This window comes from Balaenoptera acutorostrata, chromosome 3, assembly GCF_949987535.1.
Source record: "Balaenoptera acutorostrata chromosome 3, mBalAcu1.1, whole genome shotgun sequence".
Taxonomy (NCBI): domain Eukaryota; kingdom Metazoa; phylum Chordata; class Mammalia; order Artiodactyla; family Balaenopteridae; genus Balaenoptera; species Balaenoptera acutorostrata.
The window spans coordinates 155875580-155897737 of record NC_080066.1 but is presented as its reverse complement, the minus strand read 5'-3'; the positions used below and the strand labels follow the sequence as shown (position 1 = coordinate 155897737).

The 22158-nt window shown below is 40.1% G+C and overlaps 3 protein-coding genes across 7 annotated transcripts in view; 2 read left to right on the top strand and 1 right to left on the bottom strand.

The window, feature by feature from the left end:
* The window catches only part of SNW1 (SNW domain containing 1), a 36226-nt gene extending 33684 nt beyond the window's left edge, over positions 1-2542 (top strand). The window contains exons 12-14 of the mRNA XM_057542124.1: positions 1157-1274; positions 1618-1781; positions 1860-2542. Coding sequence (XP_057398107.1) covers positions 1157-1274; positions 1618-1781; positions 1860-2058 — 481 coding nt within the window. The 3' untranslated portion in view covers positions 2059-2542. The remainder of the gene's footprint in view (positions 1-1156; positions 1275-1617; positions 1782-1859) is intronic.
* SLIRP (SRA stem-loop interacting RNA binding protein) lies at positions 2543-11711 on the bottom strand. Of its 2 annotated transcripts, none has more exons than XM_028167043.2 (4): positions 11489-11711; positions 6292-6368; positions 3108-3215; positions 2543-2655 (listed from the first exon to the last, which is right to left on the bottom strand). In XM_028167043.2, the coding sequence occupies exons 1-4, from the start codon at positions 11583-11585 to the stop codon at positions 2593-2595; spliced, it is 345 nt and encodes a 114-aa protein (XP_028022844.2). In that variant the 5' UTR covers positions 11586-11711; the 3' UTR covers positions 2543-2592. The 2 variants fall into 2 exon arrangements, with proteins under 2 accessions (XP_028022844.2, XP_007198766.3); XM_007198704.3 differs by having other exon boundaries at positions 6292-6350; positions 11489-11657.
* The window catches only part of ALKBH1 (alkB homolog 1, histone H2A dioxygenase), a 37439-nt gene continuing 26973 nt past the window's right edge, over positions 11693-22158 (top strand). For 3 of the 4 annotated variants that reach the window (XM_007184538.3, XM_007184539.3, XM_007184537.3), the window contains exons 1-3: positions 11693-11884; positions 14137-14245; positions 17925-18087. In XM_007184538.3, coding sequence (XP_007184600.1) covers positions 11693-11884; positions 14137-14245; positions 17925-18087 — 464 coding nt within the window. The remainder of the gene's footprint in view (positions 11885-14136; positions 14246-17924; positions 18088-22158) is intronic. The other variant, XM_057542125.1, reaches the window with a different exon arrangement.

The window sequence follows — 22158 nt, the reverse complement described above, 5'->3', positions numbered from 1 at the left end:
CATATATCCAACAAAGGATTAATATCTAGAATATATAAAGAACTCATACAACTCAACAACAAAAAAACAAACCCAATTAAATTGGCAGAGGATCTGGATAGACATTTTTGCAAAGAAGACATGCAGATGGTCAACAGGCACATGAAAAGATAACATCACTAATTATTAGGGAAATGCAAATTAAAACCACACACCTGTTAGAATGGCTCTTAGCATAAAGACAAGAAATAGCAAGCATTGGAGAGGATGTGGAGAAAAGAGAACCCTCATGCACTGTTTGTGGGAATATAAATTGGTGCAGTCAGTATGGAAAACACTATGGAGATTCCTCAAAAAATTAAGAATAGAACTACCATATGATCCAGCTATTCCACTTCTGGGCATTTATCTGAAGAATACAAAAACACGAATTCAAAACAGAATATGCATCCCTGTGTTCACTGCAGCATTATTTACAATAGCCAAGATATGGAAGCAACCTAAGTGCCCAGCAACAGATGAATGGATAAAGATGATCTGGGGCATGTGTGTGTACACTAGAATACAACTCAGGCATAAAAATGAAATCCTGCCATTTGTGACAACATGGATGAACCTTGGTATTATGCCAAGTGAGACAAGTCAGAGAAAGAAAAATACTGTGTGATTTCACTCATGTGAAGTCTACAAAAACAGAACAAAATGACCAAACCAAACAAAATCAAACTCATAGATACAGAAAACAGATTGGTGGTTACCAGAGGGGAAGGGGATTGAGGGATTGGTGAAGTGGCTGAAGGTCAGGTGTATGGTGATGGACAGTATCTAGACTTCTGGTGATGGTCACTCTGTGTAGGCGTCCAGATGCCGAATTATGTCGTAGTCCTGAAACTTATAAAATGTTATACACCAATTTTATCTCAAAGAAAAAAAAAGAGTCTCTTAGCAGTTCTTTTCTGCTATCAGGAAGGCTTAACTGTAAAACCCTATCTCTTATAATCATGTATCTGAAATGCTTTAAGAGCTGCCATCCTCGTTAATGCATTATCAAGGAATATATATATTCACAAGGTGTGAATGTACATATTTACTTTGCTTCTGATATCGGTTGTATTTAAGTGGAAATTCAACTTGTTTGTGAAGAATTTTCAGTTTGTGGCATGGTATTTCAAAACAGGTCGAAACTGCAGAGAAATGAAAATCGAGATATCAGTGAAGTCATTGCTCTTGGTGTGCCCAATCCTCGGACTTCCAATGACGTTCAGTATGACCAAAGGCTCTTCAACCAATCCAAGGTACAAAGAGTCTAGAAATAGCATATATTAAGTGTTGATATGAATACCAATCCTCAGGGAAATGGAAATTAACATACTAGTATCCTCCAATTTTAAAGACCACTACGCCAAAGCAGTCAGTTGTTAATGAATACCATATTTAATCTGAGAACCCAAAGGTGGTATGAACAAAAGTTAATGGACTTTGTGACCATTCTTTAATGACCTTTTTATTTGCAGTTCAGATTGTTGAAAATGTGAGCTATAAATGAGCAAGGGTTTTTACTCTTCACAAGAATGTAATCAGATTCAACTTTTAATAAATAATAACATTACATTTTTAACATCCTCTATTTTTCCACAGGGTATGGACAGTGGTTTTGCAGGTGGAGAAGATGAAATTTACAATGTTTATGATCAAGCCTGGAGAGGTGGTAAAGATATGGCCCAGAATATTTACAGGCCCAGTAAAAATCTGGACAAGGACATGTATGGTGATGACCTAGAAGCCAGAATAAAGACTAACAGGTACCAAGGCAGACAGTTTAGTTTATGTCTGCACCAGTGAAAACAAAGTAGTTCATGGTTGTTTCTCTTTTTCCCTAGATTTGTTCCCGATAAGGAGTTTTCTGGTTCAGACCGTAGACAAAGAGGCCGAGAAGGACCAGTTCAGTTTGAGGAGGATCCTTTTGGTTTGGACAAATTTTTGGAAGAAGCCAAACAGCACGGTGGCTCTAAAAGACCCTCAGATAGCAGCCGCCCCAAGGAACATGAGCATGAAGGCAAGAAGAGGAGAAAGGAGTAGATACTTTCTGCAGAGTGAATGAACTGTTATTCATAACCCTAATGATGCAAGTCATATGGGGGAACACTTTGTAAATGGCCAGGATAAAAACTAAATCTGGGTGTCAGAGCCCAGCACTACTTTTTATTATAGGAGAAAGGGGGGGGATGGAAAAATTCTACTTTGAATTATTTAGTTTTTTTAGAGTGGGTTGTGTTTGTGCTTCTCCCACCTTTTGGCATTTATAGAACATACTACCCCACACATGAAATTAAGGCCACTTCCTTTCGAGTGACATTAGTACTTTGGGGTTAATATTTTGTCTAAGAATGACTGCTTATAAAGTTACCCCAACCACAGTGCATAGAAAGAAGGATGTTCACATATTGGAACTGTCCTGCCAAATGATGTTTGCCCCTGTTGTGCTCTATTTTAATTTGGAGTGGGGAAAGTAAGCTCTTGCTTGGTGCAGCTATCTGTTTCCAATAAAAACATTTAGACAAAATTTCCAGTTTTGTTTACTTTATTTAATAGGCAGTGATGGTCTCAAAAATCTTACTCTTCATCAGATGTTTGGTCCCCTTGCAAAGCTTTGGGTTTTTGAGCTTGAACATGGAGCTGGGGGGAAAAAAAAAAGAAAATCACATAAGCACTGTAAGGAAAGGCAATGTCTGCAAAAACATTAAAACTGAAAACTGTTGTTTTATTAGGGAGTCAGCACCAGGAAGTCAAAGTATGTTATTTGTTCCTTGTACTTAAGACTCTCTGAACTTCAATTAAAAATTGTAAATCAGTCTGGCCCAAGGTCACATAGTAAGTAGAAAAGCCAGGATTTCAACCAGGGTCTCCCTGCTGTTTCCACTGTTCTGTGTTGCATATACCTTGCTAACCATTAAAGTGTCTTCTTGTACTTCCCTTTCCAGACCTTTTAGAACTGGGCACTCTCCCACCACCACCATTCTTTAATAAACATTAAGTTACAAATCTTCCAAAGTCCCTGTCATTTCACACTTCTGACCTATTTAACTGATATACAGAAAGCTCATGACATGATATAGAAAAAGATTTACCTTTACTCCATCAATAACATGATTTTCCTGTTGTAGTGCATTGTGAAGTTCTTCTTCTGAAGAAAATTGAATCCAACCCATACCTCTGTGAAAGCCAGTCTCTTTGTCCTAAAAATTCAAAATTTAGGAAGAGATTAATAATCATGAACTTGAGAAAGTTTCCAGGAGTTCCAAATCAAACTACCAACCTTTTCATCTGCCAAAATGGAGTAAAAGACATTTTAATAAATATCAAAAACCCTGCTTTAATACAAATACTCTCCTATTTACCCAAAGCTTAATCTCTGTTAATCATAACACTCTCTGCTTTTCTACTGCCACTGGAGAAATAAAATATGAGTAAAGAGCTTTCTGTGTCATTCTAGATATAAACCATTAACAGCAATAGTCAAGCGAAATTTTGATCACATAAAGAAGTACTCTTCCTGTTTCTAACTTCTTCACTTCTAGAAACTAGAAAATTAACCCTTAAAACCTAGGTGCATTTCTAGTAATTTCTGAGACTAACCACCCTCATCACAACTACCACCATTAATCATCACATGCTCCTAATGAAAAAGGAAAAAAAAGTTACCTTTATTTACCTAGTTCTAGACTTCTGGTTAATTTAAGCAGTTCTGCTACTTCCCTTGTGCAAAAGACAGAGTGCTTATCATTCAACCTATACATCAGATTCTATATGTCTTATATACATCAGAGATTCTAGTGTGCTTAGATGTACCCTGCCCAGCCCTCCAGCCCTTCTATGTAAAAAATGCCAAGATGTCTATTCACTCAATGTACATCATCAGTCTTGTTACAAAGTTATGTTGTGCTCTGCCCCCAAAAACACATTCTTGGAAATTGCCCCCATATACCTGGAAGGTAAGTTTATAAGTATGAACCTAGAACACAGGAAAAGCTTCTGTTAATGTCCCAGTGATTCACTCCTCACCTCATGACGATTTCTAAAGCACTCTACTCCACTGGGCCATTTCCATTTGTAAAGGCATTAACATTTTTGTGCTAAAATTTAGATACTATGTATCTAAAATGGGAACCTGGATTTCTAACTTGAGTACAATGAACTTGTTACTAGAAACAAATTTTCTTCCTGTTACACATTACTTAATTTTCCCAAGAATCAAAACCTTCTCATGTTTAAATCTAAAATCTGTTAACTCCAGGTCCTAAATTCTTTTAACAGGGAAATGGCAACCAAGAAAAATGTTACCTTTTGGAGAAACTTTTTTTATTTTTTAATATTTTTATTTATTTATTTATTTTTTGGCCGGTGGCATGAGGGATCTTGGTTCCCCCACTAGGGATCGAACCCTTGCCCCCTGCAGTAGAAGCACAGAGTCCTAACCACTGGACCGCCAGGGAATTCCCAAGAAACTTTTTTTTAAATGCTCTTCAAAAAATACAAATTTCATACACTTTTAAAACTTTTTTATGCTTATAGATTTTCATGTCTGTAATACCCATGCCTCATTTTTTTAATCAACTATAAATCCCATTGTATCAATGAATTAGTATCTATTTAACCAACCCCACTGATGAACACTTAGGTTCTTTCCAATTACGATATTATTAAACAATGCTGTTTTGAACATTCTTGACCTCACATTTCTGTAAAATAAACTCCTAGAAATGGAACTGCTAGATCAAAGCAAAGGCAAATTCTTATTGTTAATAGATTTTGCCAAATTACCCTTCAGTGAAGGTATCAGTTAACTTCTCAACAATTGCAGTACCAGTTTCCCTACACCTTTACTAGCACTGGATATGCATAATCTGTTAGATCTTTGGAAGCCAAGTAACATTAAACCAAGCGTTAAGAATTTAAGTTGCTTTAAGTTGATACTTTACCACAGCCTTTTCAGTGCCATGAGGAAAAAAGCAGTTTTAGTGAAGCATGTGTAAACTCTGTGTACTCACATCACACACCCCAAAAAACAGTAATCTAGAAAGTCCACAGAAAAATATAGCCCAGGATAAAGTACAACAACAAATCTGTAGATTGATTTCTTTTTTTTTAAGACTTTTTTTTGGAATTAAAGGACTCCATTACATTTTTTTTTAACTTATTTACTTATTTATGCCACACCCCAAGGCTTGTGGGATCTTAGTTCCCCCACCAGGGATTGAACCCATGCCCTCCACAGTGAGAGCACAGAGTCCTTACCACTGGACCACCAGGGAATTCCCTATAGATTGATTTCTAAACCCTCATGAGGAGGCAATGAAAATGTAACATATAAGCACACACAAAAAGCACTCAACTCAATGAGGATGAAGGTTAAAATATTCTCCACCAGTTAGTTTTATGATAAAATTATCCTCTACTCTCTGAAGTCCTTATTACGACACTGTAATAGACAAAATTCCAAAACAGCCCCAAGATCTCCATGTGTCCCACCATGTTGACCCTGTATAATCTCTCCCCTTGAATGTGGGCAAGGCCTACGACACGCTTCTAACCATAAGAATATAGCAAAAGTGATGGGCTATTGCTCCCTTGATCAGGTTATATAGTAAGGATGATGGGGTGTCACTCCAAAGACTACATTATAGAACTGTCTTACCAGACCAGAGAAACTCCCTTGCTGACTTTGAAGCAAGCTGCCATGTTGGGACTAGACCAGAGAAACTCCCTTGCTGACTTTGAAGCAAGCTGCCACATGGGAGAGAAGCTGGGTAACAAGGAACTGCAGGCAGTTCCTAGGAGCTGAGAGCAGCCTCCAGCTGAAAGCCAGCAAGATAGCAGACACCCCAGGTCCTACAGCTGAAAGACTAATTCTACCAACAACCTAAGGGAGCTTGGAAATCAATCTTTCCCAGCTGAGCCTCTGATGAGACTGCAGCTCCAGCTGACACCTGGATTGCAGCTACGTGAAACTCTGAACAGAGGACCCAGCAAAGCTATGCCTGGACTCCTGATCTGTACAAACTGTGAGATAATGTATGTGTGTTGTTTTGAGCCATTAACTTTGTGATAATTTTATGCAACAATAAAAAACTAACACAAATACCTCAAATACCTAGGATAAGGTTTATTTTTTTAAACCACTATCACCCGTAATTTAATCAACAAAGACTGAACAGCTTCACTTCATTACAAATTCTATAAATTGATAATGCTTTCACACAAAAAAATCAAGAATTACAGGATAACATTATTACTTTTTTTTAAAATACTCACAAAAGGAACAGTGCACTTTCGTACATGGCCAAACTGTGAAAAGTGTTCTCTCAGTTCACCTGTATAAGAAGAGAAAACTATTAAGAGTTGTTAATTTTGTATCCTCCATCCTAGATTGATACAGAAACCAAAAGGGCTCCTAGAGCTCCCAAACTTCTTGTGAACAGGAGTTACTTTGTATTCCCTTGAAGCCTTAAGATCTAGGAAACAGCTATGGTATTGATTATAAAATTGTAATGTACTAGATTTGGGGAGGTGATGGGGTGGGAACATGGACAGATAAATTGCTGAGTTGACTGTAATCTTCATCCCCAGCAAATACTGAGTGTCTTCACCACACCAGGTACTGTGCTAATAAACGCATGGATTATAATCCCTGAGAAGATTACACAGAAGACAGAAAAACAATTACAGTACAGCATGTTGTTAGCTATATTAGAGATTTCCAAATAAAATCTCAATTTACTTGCCTTTCATAATTTACAGTTTACATTAGGTTAAATCGTTGTTACTCTTAATAAAATTTGTTGAGTCGACCCTACCTATCCTTCCTGCCTTACTTCCCATTGCATGCCCATAGTTACTTTCTAGTACAACAAATGAAAATCTGTGTATCTGTCCCGTGGATTCCTGTCTTTGCCTGCTGTTCTTTCCCTTTAACATGTCAGTAATCCAATCTCCTTTTGCCTAAATTGTATCTATCCTTCAAGATCCAGGCCAAAAACATTCACAGATTTTATTGGGCTCCTACTGCAAAACAAGACAACATACTAGCCCTGTGAGGCCTCAAAGATGAATAGTAGATTATTTTAAAGATCAAAAACTACTTGATCAGCGTGCCCGCCTCCAGGAAGTGTGGGGTGACGACGTAAACTCTGGGGTGAGAGACTAACGTGTGGAAACTCTGCACCCCACACCTGCTGCAGAAGCTGTGCAGGGCTGGGTGGGTGCGGGATCGGTACGTCATGATGCTCTCGGCGCCCAGGAAGAGCGTGAAGCGCGAGACTGGGACGAGGAAGTGTGGGTGCTACTTTTTCCTGAACAGCCTGCAGCTGCAAACCAGAACTCACAGGTTTGCAGGAGCCCAGGCTCAAATTTAACCGCGCAGCAGTGGTTCACCCCCAGTGTAGTTCACCAGGCCTGGAGACTCCAAGGTGTCCAGCAAACTTGGCCGTATGCATGCAGCTGAGGCCTCACAGCTTCCCCAATGTCTCCAGCGCTCTGGCTGCGCGCCCAGGTGTATCTCGTTGAGGGGGACACGGAGGGCGCCGGCAGCTTCAGGGCTTGCTGCACACCTTTGGAGCCCACCCCCCCAGAGCTTCTGCTGAATCCTTACCGGATCCCACCTGGCCGCCGCTGGCCTCCTCCCCGCCGCGTGGCTCCCCACCCGGACTTGGGTAAGTGGGCACCGCATGTCCCTGACCGGATGGCTGCGCAGATGGCAGCAGGGTTCCCGGTTTCCTTTTGGCCCCGAAGCTGAACGTTCGTGCTTCTCCTCACTCTGCCCAAACTGCCTGCAGCCTTCAGGTGTGTGCCCACTGCCCCTGGTTTCCCAGGAGGTTACTGAGCAGCCTCATTGCATCAGCCTGACTTGTGCTGTGAAGAGACCCTTCCCTTGCCCCTGTGAAACAGCCTTTACTGGCCTGCAACTCTGGCTGAGCCTATCAGCTGCTCCTTCTCCTAACTACTGTTTTCTGTTGGCGATGCAAATCAGCAGCCTAACCTTAAAATACTGAAACACTGAAAATACTGAAGACCTTTTAGCTAGCAGGCAGCAGCAGGCAGAATAGTTCAAAATAAGCATTGTTCACCTAGTAGAGTCAAACTGAGGCATACACAGACCTTCAGGGATGTGAGTGTGTAGTGTGTGAGTAGTTGTGCTAAAGTTGGGAGTAGTAAAGGTGATGACCCACAATACTACGTTACAACACACCAGTGGATCCATAGAGAAACTAGATGTTAACCTCAATATAGGACAAAAAGTCACTTATTTAAATTCGTTCTCTAAGAACAGGAAGTAAAAGAAGAAACAATACATTAATTTGTCCATCTCTACCAAGAACAAATTAACAGCTCTGGGAAGCATAGATAGGAAGCTGAACCGTTCTCTGGAGATTGATGTGATCATTGGGCATGGCCAGAGGAAAGACCCCACAAAATGAACATAGATCCTCTTCCCTGAGGTGTAACAGTTAAACAGTGAGGAGTCTTCAAAAAATTGCTTCCTGAATTAGGTAGTGACATCTACACACACCGGCTGCAAGCAGAGATGCACAAATCCACCCACAATCTAAATTCAGTCATTCTTAACATTCTGTCATATACACATATCTATATGCATGCATATATATGTAGTTTTTCAAAAACATTTTTAAGTAAGATACACACATCAGTCCCATTACGTCTCTCAATACTTCAGCACTCCTGTCCTAGAAATAAAGACATAATTTATAGCCACAATATCATTATCACACTTACAAGTCAATGATAATTTCCTAATTTCATCTAACTCCCAGTGTAATAGAGAAGAACTTTTGTATTCTATTACAAGTTAATCCCTAAAGGGATGTTGCCTATAAAGCTTAAATTATACATAATGGCCCATCTCTGGGAACCCTGCCTCCCTGGTAATGAGTGTTAAGCTAAAATACCTTTGTTTAGCTTATAGGAAATGTCCTGACCAGGCCCACCTGTGAATGGCTGTACCAAAGAAGAAATTAACACATCCCCTCCGGAGTCTGGCTGGAACCAGGTCTTTACCCACTTCCCTTTCAGTATAAAAGAAGCCTGAATTTTAACTCAGGGAAGGTGTTTCTTTGGAACACTAGTCCACCATCTTCTTGGTCTGTTGGCTTTTCGAATAAAGCTGCTATTCTTTGCCCCACCCAACAACTCATCTCTCAATTTACTGGCCTGTCGTGCAGTGAGGAGCACAAGCTTGGACTTGGTAACACCAGTATATATTTTAAATTTCCAAATTGTTTCCTAAATGTGTTTTTAAAATTTACCCCCTCAACACAGGATCTATTAAAAATCACACATTAGGGCTTCCCTGGTGGCGCAGTGGTTGAGAGTCTGCCTGCCAATGCAGAGGACACGGGTTCGAGCCCTGGTCTGGGAGGATCCCACATGCCGCGGAGCAACTGGGCCCGTGAGCCACAATTGCTGAGCCTGCGCGTCTGGAGCCTGTGCTCCGCAACAAGAGAGGCCACGATAATGAGAGGCCCGCGCACTGCAATGAAGAATGGCCCCCACTTGCCACAACTAGAGAAAGCCCTCACACAGAAACGAAGACCCAACACAGCCATAAAAATAAATAAATAAGTAAACCCAAAGTTTAAAAAAAAAAAAAAAAATCACACATTAAATTTGAAAAAAAAAAAAAAAACTACAGGATCGCTTTCTCTTCTGTACTACAGTGCTTGTACTTTCACTGATTTACATTTCATGTTACCTGTTTCACCACCCTAGTTCATCTAAACCTCACTAGTTCAAAAACTGCCTATATTTGTTGTTTGTAAGTCTCCTCACCCCCACCACTATACCATAAGCTTGCCAAGTGTTGAGTCCACTATGTCCACAGTGATTGATAAACAATAGGGCAATATTTGCTGAATGAATAAATAAATGTCCAGTAATCCTTCAACCAGCCACAGGGGCTAAATTTCTGAAGTGCTCTAATAGTTGATCAAACCAGTTGGCAAGATCAGGCTCTCACACAGAACATATTACTGGAGGATAAACAAAATAGTTTTAAACCAGGTATTAAAAGTTCTAGAAAACATTCACTTCCAAAACAAACTAGCTCTAGAAAGTAACCCTTTTCCCAAATTACCTACAACTGTTATGGAAAAACAGCTGCAAGCACCAAGAACAATGCCTACCACATAACAGATACTCCTTAAACATTTGCTGAATGAATGAACTGAGAGAGACTGTAGTCAAAGTCGTATTTTATACACTCTTTGAGGATCTTGAGCAAGTCCATTATGGTCTGGAAACGCATCTGCAAGATGCTTGCAGAAACCCCTCGGCCTTTCCAGTTTCACAGGGCCTAAGCAAGACATTCTGCTGGGTGTGGTCTGAGAAGGTGGGGCACAAACTGATCTATTTCCCATTCTACTACCTACACTCATTCCATTCCTTGTTTAAGGGAGCTGACCTGATACATGAATATCTGCAAAAGTGACCATGGATTTTTAAATTTTTGTAAGCATATGTAAAAACCTTAACTCAAAACTGCAGCTGACAAAAATCAATGTTGGTGAGAGATTTCAGTACTGATTACTCCCAGCCCTCTATCTCCAGCCTAGGCCTCTCCCATGAGCTTCAATTTTTGTAATCATGAAAACAACTATCATTTATTGAGTACTTACTCTGTATTGAGCACAAGTCTAAGCAGTTTACATATAAATTCATTTAATCCAATCAACAATCCTAGGAGGAAGTTATTATTGACTCCATTTTATAGATGATGAAACTGAGGCACGGTAGTGAGCCCTTTTCCCCAGTTACTTCCGTTAGTCAGGTTACACAACTACCAAATGGCCAAGCTGGAATTCTAACCCAAGGAGTACGGTTTCAGAGAGCATTTCTCCATCGATACACACCGTCCTCTGTCCAACTAACGGAGACCTCACAGGTTTTTCAAACTAAACACATTTAAACTTTACTCCTCATCTTTCGATCTGCTTCTCCTACATTCTAATCACGAAATTCACCAACGCTAAAAACCTGAAAGTCATTCCACCCTTTCCCCCATCCGTACTCTTCCCCCATTCAAGCCATCTGTCGATTTTGTTTGGTTAACATAAGTGAATCTGACTCTTCCTTCTACCACTACCCTGAAATCCTCACCTTTGAGCTAAATCACTGAAACTACTACTTGCCACTTTGAATCCATCCTCCACCCTGCAGTCAAAATAACTCCTTCTAAATCCTTCGTCTTAAATTTCCAAGTAATTAAACCTTTAAACTCCGAAAGGCCAGAGACCGTGAATACGTGCCCCCAAAGCTCAAGGGGCATCCCTAAACGGCTAATTGCAAACAAAATTTCTTTCTACTCACTGGCTTGCTCAGGAGCATACTCAGCCGCCTTAATCCAACCACCACGCTGATTTAAGTGCTCCGCAGAAAGCAAGGTTTTTCGGGATTGCTTAGACCTAAAACTTCCGCCCCTACTACATCTCCAACTCACTCGAGGCCGCGGTCCACGGAATTTTTCTGACAAACGCAACCGGCCGGCGGATATTCGTACGCAGTGCTACTGCGGCCCTCGCTGCCGAAGCCGTCATCTTCAGAATGAGGGACCTCCAGTGACCTGAGGGCACGACCCCGGAAGAGCCTGCCTGATCCGGAGCACGGAAATCAGCTTCCGGGTCAAAGGAGGCCGGGCGGCGAGATGGGGGAGATGGGGAAGATGGCGGCGGCCGTGGGGCCTGTGGCGACGCTGGCGGCGGAGCCTGGGGAGGACGCCTTTCGGAAGCTTTTCCGCTTCTACCGGCAGAGCCGCCCCGGGACCGTAGACCTGAGAGGGGTCATCGACTTCTCGGTAGCCCACGCAGCCCGCGGCACGGGGCCTGGTGCCCACAAGGTACGGAGAGAGGGGCGGCGCGCGCCTCCCCGTCGCCACGCCTCGCTCCTTGGAGAGGTTTCAGTGTTCTCCTAACCTCTTTTCGCTTCCAGGCTGATGGTTATTGAGCGACCCCCGCCTTCCATGGGTGCACAGTTGAACTGCCCACAAAGTGTCACACTTTGGCGATTGAGGGCTCTGTTCACCGTTTCTCCACGCAGCTATTCCTGGCTGCGGCCTCGGTCAAAAAATGCCTGGGAGTTGGTGTTTATTCCTTCCATTAACTGTCCATTTGAATTTGCACCTAGATTTGTGTGAAAACCCTTAAACCGGGTTCGCAGACGTTAGGGTAGCTCTCTACAACTTGAAGAAACCAATTACCCGAGTGTTCCCAGAAACCGTTGTCCATAAAAGGCCCTGTCTTCTCTGGGACTTTTAGAAAGAGGGCATTGAAAGATTCTGAGATAATCCCTCCAGGTTGAAAGTAAAGGGCAACTGAATCCAAGCACTATACATTATTTCTACCTTATTTCTGCATTATTCCTCGTGGAAATTGAAGGAAACACGGGGGGAGGGGGAGGGGACGCAGGGAGAATCACAACTATAACGTATGTTTTCTTTTCATTTGCGTTAACACTGAAGATAGATCCCTAATTTGCCATTGGTGTTGTCCACAGGTGGCTGGATGAGGCATTCTTTTCAAGCTTAGTGATAGAGCTCAATAAAATTGGAATGCTATAGTGACATCATATTTGTTTAGAACTCAGCTTCTTAGAAACTTCATTTGTTAGCAGAGATGGTCTTAGAGTTGTCAAAATAACATACAGAAAGTCCAGGAATAGTGTACTTGGCTCATGGGAGAACCTCTTAGACTTCCGTTCAACTCCTTTTTCCATATTTTACCGTAATACTTACATAATTTTAAAATGGAAGCCACCTGAGAAGGGGACATTGTATCTGGCATAGTACCTAAAACAGTAAGTACACAGTGAAGGCACTATCTATTGAGTACATAAAAACATGGGTAGTATTTCATTCTTCGGCTCAGAACAGATTGAAAGTAGCAAATTAGAGAAGAAGAAAGTTTCCATTAATAAGACATAAGATGAGAGCGGAGGAGAAAGTGATGGCTAACAGTCTGACAAGGGAGGAAGCAGAAAAACTTTAAAAGGCTGAGAGGTTTGATTCAGCTTAGAATATGATAGATTAGGTCTACAAACTTCTTTCCAGTTTGAGGGTGTTGCTGAATTACAGTGCAGTATTAAGTATGATCTATTTAAGAAATCATTATGAAATGTTTGAAATAAAAACATTCTGTTCTCTGGGTACTAGAAAGAGTTAGGTGGTCAGGACTCTCAGAGTTTCAGATAGCCATTTCATTATAGAGACTGGATATACAGCAGCCACTTGTTGGTAGTTTGTCTGGAAATCTGCACTCTTGGCAAAGTTAATAGATTAAGAGATCATCATATCTTTTGGGGAGAGAACATTGGAGGTATTCTAAGGCAAGCCAGACCCTGAGTTTATTATTAATACAAGAATAGTTTGTTTTTTTAAAAATATCCTTAGTTACTTTAGTGACTGAATATTGGATTCCTCAACTAGTTTAATGAGCCATCCATAAGATACTCTTAAATGCAAAGAAACCTTCATAGGCCCCTTAAAAGCTTAATTTTTAAGTAATTAACAAAGACAAAAAATTACAAGTTTCATTTTGAAGTTCCATCTAAGAGAGCAAATATTGTACTTTTAGCAAACAGCATTCCCAGTGTTTTATTGAACCATTTTTTCTGAGTGGTTTGAGCACTCACCCTCCCCAGCCTGGTGTTCCTCATAGCTCTGTTTAAACACCTATGTGTACAAGTTCCTCAGGAGCATTATTGTTAGCCCTAACTGAAGTAAATAGCATTGTGACTTAGGGTATTCCATATACCAAACACCTTTCATAATTCAGAGTCCTATAAGAAATCACAAAGGTGTGGTATCATAGGAAAAGATAGTCTTAAAGGCCAAAGTCAGTCTGCTTCTCATCATTACTTCAGTTTTGTATAGCTCTGTTGTGTTTATTAGTACGTAGCTGAGGAAACTGAGGTTCTAAGAAGTTAAGTGACTTATCTAAGTCTTGCATTAAGCAAGTGATAGAGCTAAGTTTAGGACCCCAAACATATGACTCCTAACTGCCCCATATCAGAAATGCCTTTAGAGGTTTGAGGTTCTCACAGTTAATCTGTAAAATAGCTTTAGCCCACTGACTTCTGTTTCCTTCCTGCCAGGTGGTCAAATCTCACCTAAATGTGTCCTCAGTCAGTGACCATGATGCATACAGAGCTGGACTTCAGCCGGTAAGCAAGTGGAGAGCCTACGGACTCCAAGGTTATCCTGGTGAGTGCACTTGAGCTCAGAAGGCAAAATGAATCATTTGTCTAATTTTGGAGGAGGAGTTAAAATCAAGTAAATAGACAAAGAAGAAAACTAAACACACAAATATTCCACTCCCACACCCCTCCTGAATTCTGCCATGTCTAAGATTTCCATTTATTTGGCATTCCCAAAGGATAGAACAGGAGTCAGTAATGCCTGCCTTATAGTGCAGAAAGTGACAAACCAGGTACAAATCAAAAATTAGGACACTGACTCTGGGCTCCCTGCTGCAGCTCTGAACATCTACTCTGGCAAAAGAAGCACTTCGAATTGATAGAGTAACTCATAATGTTCACTCAGGTCACAAAATCCCTACATTCGCAAATGGCATAACAACTTAAAAATTGTTGCTTTCATCAAGGCTGAATTTTTGAAAAGAGAATTAAAGTTAATGAGATCAAAAGTCCTAAAAGACTAAATAATGCAGAATTTTGAATTTTAGTGATATCAGGTAGTTCATTTTACAGATAGAGAAATTAAGATAATGATGAAGGGTGGGTAATGTTATTAACCTTTTTTCTAGGCTCATGGGACCATTGTGTTGATAGATTAATTATCATGAACGATTTAGAAAATTTGCAAATGCCTTATTTGGCCAAACGATTTTATATTTGCATCCTGTTTCTAGAAGACATAAAGTTAACATTGCACTTGTGATGTCAAATGTGGATCAAAAGCAAGAAAAATTCCTTTAAAAAAAATTAATTTTCGTTGTTCCAAGGGCCAGGTCTGTGTTACAGTTATTAGTACATTATCAGCACTGAAGTATATGTTGATAACATTGGAAGGGGTAACAGCTTTAAAACTTTTATAAAAGGCCTTGTGCACTTTAGTTCTATATTAAAGAACTAAAGACCAGTTTTGTGTCTGAAGTCACAAAGGAAACAGTTGAATGGTGGCTTTTATATATGAAAGCATTGCTCTTCCTGAGTTTGAGTAAATGAGGAGCATACATCACCAGTAGTGTTTTGTGCACCTTTTGTTCTTGAATGCTGCCCTTTACCTTTCAGGCCTTGCTCCTGTTTTCATGGCCATGTTTCTGTTGCTGTGCCTTCTTCCCTTAACAGATTGTTCAGACTACAAAGTTATCAATCCCACTTCGGTTTTCTATTGTCCAGATTGGAGTGTACCTCATTTTATTGTGCTTCACAGATACTGTTTTTTGTTTGTTTGTTTTTCTTTTTTACAAGCTGAAGGTTTGTGGCAACGCTGCATTAAGCAAGTCTGTCAGTGCCATTTTCCCAACAGCATTTGCTCACTTTGTGTCTCTGTCACATTTTGATAATTCTCGTAATATTTCAAACCCTCCACCGGCAAAAAAGTTACAACTCAGTAAAGGCTCACATGATGGTTAGCATTTTTTAGCATTATTTTATATAATTAAAATAAATAAATTTTTTAATTAAAGTGTGTTCATTGTTTTTTTAGACATAATGCTATTGCACAGTCAATAGAGTACAGTAGAGCGTAAGTATAAGTTTTATATGCACTGGGAAACAAAAAATTGGTGTGACTTGCAATATTTGCTTTATTGCCGTGGTCTGGAAGCAAAGTTGCAGTATCTCTGAGGTATGATTGTACTTGCTATTTGAGGTTTCCTAGGACTTCACACTTAAGCCACATCATTTGAGTTGGTACCTCATTATGTTATGTTTCCTGCCATTGTAAGCTGCATTTAATTGAAGTACAATGTCCAGAACATGTGAAAGGAGTCTCCTCTTACTCTGACTTGATCAGAAGGATTATGTTTACTTCCGGATCCTGCTTATTCTGAAGGAACCCGAGTATACCACAAGCTGTCCTTACAAGAGTGAGCAGGAAGGTGATGGGTCTGAAGACCAGAAGCTGAGCCTGGGGAAGAGTAGACCTGAGTGGGAACATGACAGCATCAAACATTTGAAATTTTGTCGTACACAAAAAGGGGTGGGAAGCAATGCATACTAGTGATTAAGGTCTGACACCAGATTACATGGCTTCATGTCCTGGCTCTATCACTTCCTACTGTATGATCTTGGGCAGGTTTCTTAATCTCTCTTGGCCTCAGTTTCCTCATATGTAAAATGTGTCTAAAGATAGTACCCACTTCATAAGGTTAGGATTAAATGTGGTGTACAGGTAAAGTACTTAGGTCAGTGCCTTGCACATAGTAAATGCTCAGTAAATGTTAGCTACAGAGTTAGAGGCATTTATCAAGAAGAATTGACAACTGATTTGGGGTTGCTGTATGTGTCAGGACCTGAGACCAATGCATGAAAAATTAAAAAGAGGCAAATTTTAACTCCATAAAAGGAAGACAGCAGTTGTCTGGAATGGACTGCCTATAAAAGTACTCAGTTTCCTGTCACTGTTCAAACTTGAATTAGATCAGAAGTATTCTTCCTTTGATGTGATATCTTTGTGGGTATTATAATATTCTTATTTTGTGAAATAGTGGTGATAGCAGACAGTAGGTTATTGGAAATTTTTTTCATATCTTTTTTTTTTCTTTAAAAATATTGACAGTCCTGTTACTCCTAAATTATTTGGAGAATTTGACTAATACATGACATGCAGAAGTAGCCTCCAACTTATAAGTGAATGTCCACTCCTGTCCTCCAATTTTAGAGGAAAAGGGATTGCTTCTGTTCAAAACCACTCCCTTTACCCTTTAATCCCTCCTTCTTTTACCCCTTCCAGCTTTCAAGACCTTGCTGTGTTCCTTTCTTCTCTTCTGTTTTCAACCAGTTCCTTTCTGCTGGCTCTTTGCTCATGTAAGCGTGCTTAGGTCTTTCCAAACCCTAAAAATGATAAACTCCCCCCTTATTCTTCTGTGACTACTCCTCAGCCTTTGTTTCCTTTCACAGCCAGACTTCTAAAGGCATTATCTGTATAACCGTCTCTACTGTTCTATCTCCAGGAACTTAGGAGAAAGTTTTTCATCTCTTTATCTCTAATTCTTAAGAAAGTACATATAGTGTACATTTGTTGAATGTTCGATGAATGAATCTTTAACCATGCGTAGCATTCCAGTTAAGTATTGTTATTCGTCTTTTACAGAGGAGAAATGGTTAGGTATTTGCATACTGAGCAGATGTCTATACCACCTTTCTTCCCTGTTATAGTAGTCAAAGTTCAAAGGAAGCAGAAATCACACCAATTATTTTAACAGATGATGTAATATAAAAAAAATCATTAGCCAGATATTAGAAAACAAAAAAGGCAACACTGAGATATCACAAAAGTAGTAACTTCAGGAAGCAGCTTCCACCTCTCTAAATGATACCTGGTGAAATTTGAGGGGTGACTTGTCAGTTTTAGTTCTGAAGTTTGCTTTGGAATAACACAATTGATAATTGTGTAATATTTGTTTCTCTTGAGGGTAACCCAAAAAACTAGAGATAATTGCATAGTGGTAGATGTCTAACATTCATCATCAAAACAGCTTTTTATTAACTTGAAGGAACTCCTCTTCCTCTAAAATTAGAGAGAATAGAAATGAGAATATACGCTTATGTGTGGAAGCCACTGGAAGCATTAGCAAAAGGAGACACGGAATAAATAATAATGTAATGGGTATAAGGATGTCAACAAAAATACATGATCTGATTAACTGATGGAGGATTTCCTCCTCTTCTTTTTTTCTCATCCATCTTTTGTATAGGATTTATTTTTATCCCAAACCCCTTCCTCCCAGGTTACCAGTGGCACTGGGTGAAGCAGTGCCTTAAGTTATATTCTCAGAAACCTAATGTATGTAACCTGGACAAACATATGACTAAAGAAGAGACCCAAGATTTGTGGGAACAGAGCAAAGAGTTTCTAAGGTAAGTCTTACCAGTCACAATAAAGCATTAGTATTCAGCTCACGTCATCACAGATCTTTGAAGGAACTACTCTATAATAGTTCAGTGAAAGTAACTAACATATTTATTTTTCCTCATTTCCACTCAAATACAGCACAGTTATATTCTTTCCCCCAGGAACATTTGGACAGACACTTTGACCGTTATATTAAATTGAGGTCCACTTTAAAGATTTGCTTATCATATCTTAGATATCGAGTTCATCCTCATTAATCATCAGATGATCCATTTTCATTCGGCTTCAGCCCTTTTTTCTACCTAAAGTGAGTTCCTTTGGAGACTTACAGTATCCTGAAGAAAGTAACACTGAAAGCACTACTCTCCTAGATGAAGTCAGTGTTACTGCCTGTTTTACGGTAGGTCAGCTGTTGTTCATGGAAACTAGTCCTTGTACCTTAATGTTGTTTCAGCATTTCATTCATTCTACAGATGTATTTTTTAAATTTATTTATTTTTATTTATTTTACTATTGTTTGTATTTATTTAGTTATTTTTTGTCTTCGTTGGGTCTTCGTTGCTGCGCGCGGGCTTTCTTTAGTTGTCACGAGCAGGGGCTTCTTTTCAGTGCGGCGCGCGGGCTTCTCATTGCAGTGGCTTCTTTTGTTGCGGAGCACAGGCTCCAGGCACACAGGCTTCAGTAGTTGTGGCACATGGGCTCAGTGGTTGTGGCTCGCGGGCTCTAGAGCACAGGCTCAGTAGTTGTGGTGCACGGGCTCAGTTGCTCTGTGGCATGTGGGATCTTATCGGACCAGGGCTTGAACCTGTGTCCCTTGCATTGGCAGGCAGATTCTTAACCACCGTGCCACCAGGGAAGCCCCTACAAATATTTTTTGAGGGTCAGTTATGTACCAGGTGTGATGCTAAGCACTGGAGATAAAAAGATAAACAGGACACTGTCCCTGCACTCAGGAGGGCATAGTCTACAGCAGGAACTCAGTATTGAAAGGAATAAAATAATAGAGCTCAGAAACTGCTACGATAGGTGTTTAGGAAAATGCAGTGGGGGCCAGAGGAAGAAATTCTTCCAGGCAAGAAGGAGGTGTCAGGGAAAAATGATTTTTTAATTGGGCCCATTATCCTCTTTTTTTCTCTGTCCATTTGAAATGAGTCTTCAAAAATGATAAGGAGTTTGCCAGTCAGAAAAGCAAGAAGGCTGTTGTCGGTAGAGAAAGCAGCCTGAGCAAAGACAGAGTAACTTGTTCTGTGAGATAGGAGCACAGAATATGTACATTCATGTGTTCATTCAACAAATATCTGTTGAGTTTCTGCTATGTCAGATACAGAAACATATCTTGTGTTATGTGCTTGTGTGTTAGAGATTGTGTGTTAGAGATTCAGGACCAAAAAGACACAGTTCCTGCCTTCAAGCAGTTTGTAGGTTAGTCGAGGACAGAGACATGTAAACATAATTAAATACAATTTGGCAGGTACAGGGATAGAGTTTATAAGATTATGAGTATGGTCACTTAAGTGGCTAGATTGAAGATAGATGATGGGAGATGCTTTCTGGAAGTCATGAATAGAATTGGCAAGAGAAGACACCGGAAAGGTAGGTTAGGGCCAGATTGTAAAGAGTTCAGTGATGTAAAGTACTAGTTCTAGAGTCAGATTGCCTGGGTTCAAATCCCAGCTCTGCCACTTACTAGCTTTGTTAACTTAAGCAGTTTCTTAACCTTTCTGTACTTCAGAGTAGTCTTTTCCTCATTTAATAGTGTGAGGATTAAACAAGATAATATGTGAGAAATCCTTAGAACAGCCTGTTAAAACCATTATACCAGCTTTGTGTGGTCTGTTTGAACTTAAGTGGCTCTAATGGTATAGTTTTCAGAAACTATGTCATGTTAATTCTAGCGGGGAAATAGACAATTTTCTTAAGTTGAAAGGAAAATGAAAATTAAGTGCATTGGTTTTCCTTTAAAACACTCTTGGTCTGTAGGTTATGTTATAGGCAAGAGCAGTAAGGAAAATCCTGTTCTCAAGTATGTCTTCTGTAGAATTGAGAGCAAAGTAAAGGAAGATCATGGCTGAGTGAAATTAGTCAGAGAGCTTAGAGTTTGTTACTAAGCCAGCCTGTGTTTTCAAGTAATTGATTTTTTTGTTTCTGACAAATGACTCTGTAGAAATCCCAGTTGTCATCTTCTAAAATAGCTCAGATGAATCTCTTTAATAAATCATCCTGTAAACAATGGTGAGATACCTTTTTTTGGGTCTAATAAATTAGCAAAAATGAAAAATGCTATGGTCATACCTTCTGTTGTCAAGGGTTGGAAGAAATTGATATGCTCAGACATCGCTGGCAGCACTGAAAATCGATGAGGGACTAGTTCTCCTTCTGTCACTGTATAGAATGTGTGTTTCAATTTCCTTATCTGGGAAACAAAGGGATTGGGCTGGATAAGCCATTCAAAGTGGCTGAATCACGGTCAGAGTCACCTAGACAGTACATGCCAGTTCTCCCACTGTCCCAGAGCATATCAGAAAGGGAGAGGGTCTGTGGTTCAAAAAGATTTCCCTAGAGATTCTGATTATCTACCATAACATTCACATTGAGAACCACTGAACTAGAGGACCTTTAAGAATCCTTTCGATTTTAACTTTCTAGGTTTCTGTGGTCAGGGAAGAAGAAACTTTTAAGTAGGAAATGAAGGAATATTTGGAACATATTAGCAAAGATGGTTTGTTCACAATATTAGGACACCTCAATTCTATGTTTTGTTCAAAGTTTATTGTCAGTGAATAGTGTAGCTAGAGATTCTCGCACAAGAGTACAATAGTTAGGTGTAAGCATCTTTATTGCAGCATTGTTTGTAATGGGGGGAAAATGAGAAACAAGTGTCTGTCAGCAGGAGATCAGATAAATCAAGCATGACAGACCCCAGCAGTAGAGTGCAGCCACTACACAGCCATTAAAAAATCCTAACTCCAATCCTCCAGCAAATATAGTAGGGTCTACAGTTGTAATAAACAAAATCATTCCTCAGCATCTCCATCACAACCACTGTAGTCTAAGCCACCATCATTTACTGCAGTAGCCTCCTAACCAGTCTCCCTGTGTCTGCTCTTGTGCCTCTTCAGTCTGTTTTCTACAGAGTATAGAAATCGTGTCATTTCTTTTATAGTTTCTAATGTGCAATACTGCAGTTCAATTCTAATGCAAACCATCCAGAGTCAGCACAGACATCACAAGTTAAGGGCGTGGTCCTCAACCAAATTACCCTCACTTCAGACACCACCTACAAGTTTGGGAGGGCCCCAGGCTGTACACACTTCTTACCAACTGGTTACAAATTCAGGGGAATTCCCATGACCTCCTCAGGTTCATTAACTCACTAGAACAACTCCTAAAACTCAATATACTTCTGATTATAATTTTACTATAAAGGATACAAATCAGGGCCATCCAATGAAGAGATCTGTAGGGTGATGTCTGGGAGGGTCCTGAATACAGAGCTTCCATGTCCTCTTCCCATGGAATCAGGGCATGTAGCCCTCCCAGGAAGCTCTCCCAAGGCCTAGTGTTCACAGTTTTTATTGGGATTTCACTACTTGAACATGACTGATTGACTCATTGGCCACATGCTTGAACTCAGTCTTTAGCCCTCCACCTATCCAGTAGGTCATGCTAATATCACTTCAAGCCTAAACCCTCTAAGTTGACACTGGTCTTTCTAGCTTAACAAACCCACATCCTGAGTCATCTTTTTAGCATAAACTCAGGTGTGGTCTTAGGGTCCACAGTGAATAACAGATACTCCTATCCCTCCCAGAAATTCCAAGGGTTTAAAACCTTGCTGTAAAGAACCGAGGACAAAGGCCAGTCAGATTCTTTGGTTACAGCCCCATCACACTTGGAATAAAATCAGACGTTAAGGCCATGAGGCCTAGATGATCTGGCTCTCCCGCCTCATCTCCTTTTCCTTTTCATTTATTCTCCAGCAGTACTGGCTTCCATTCTATTCCTTAAACGCATCAGGCATGCTCAGATTCTTTTTGTACAAGCTGTTTGTTCTCATGTCATTTTATGAGATGATT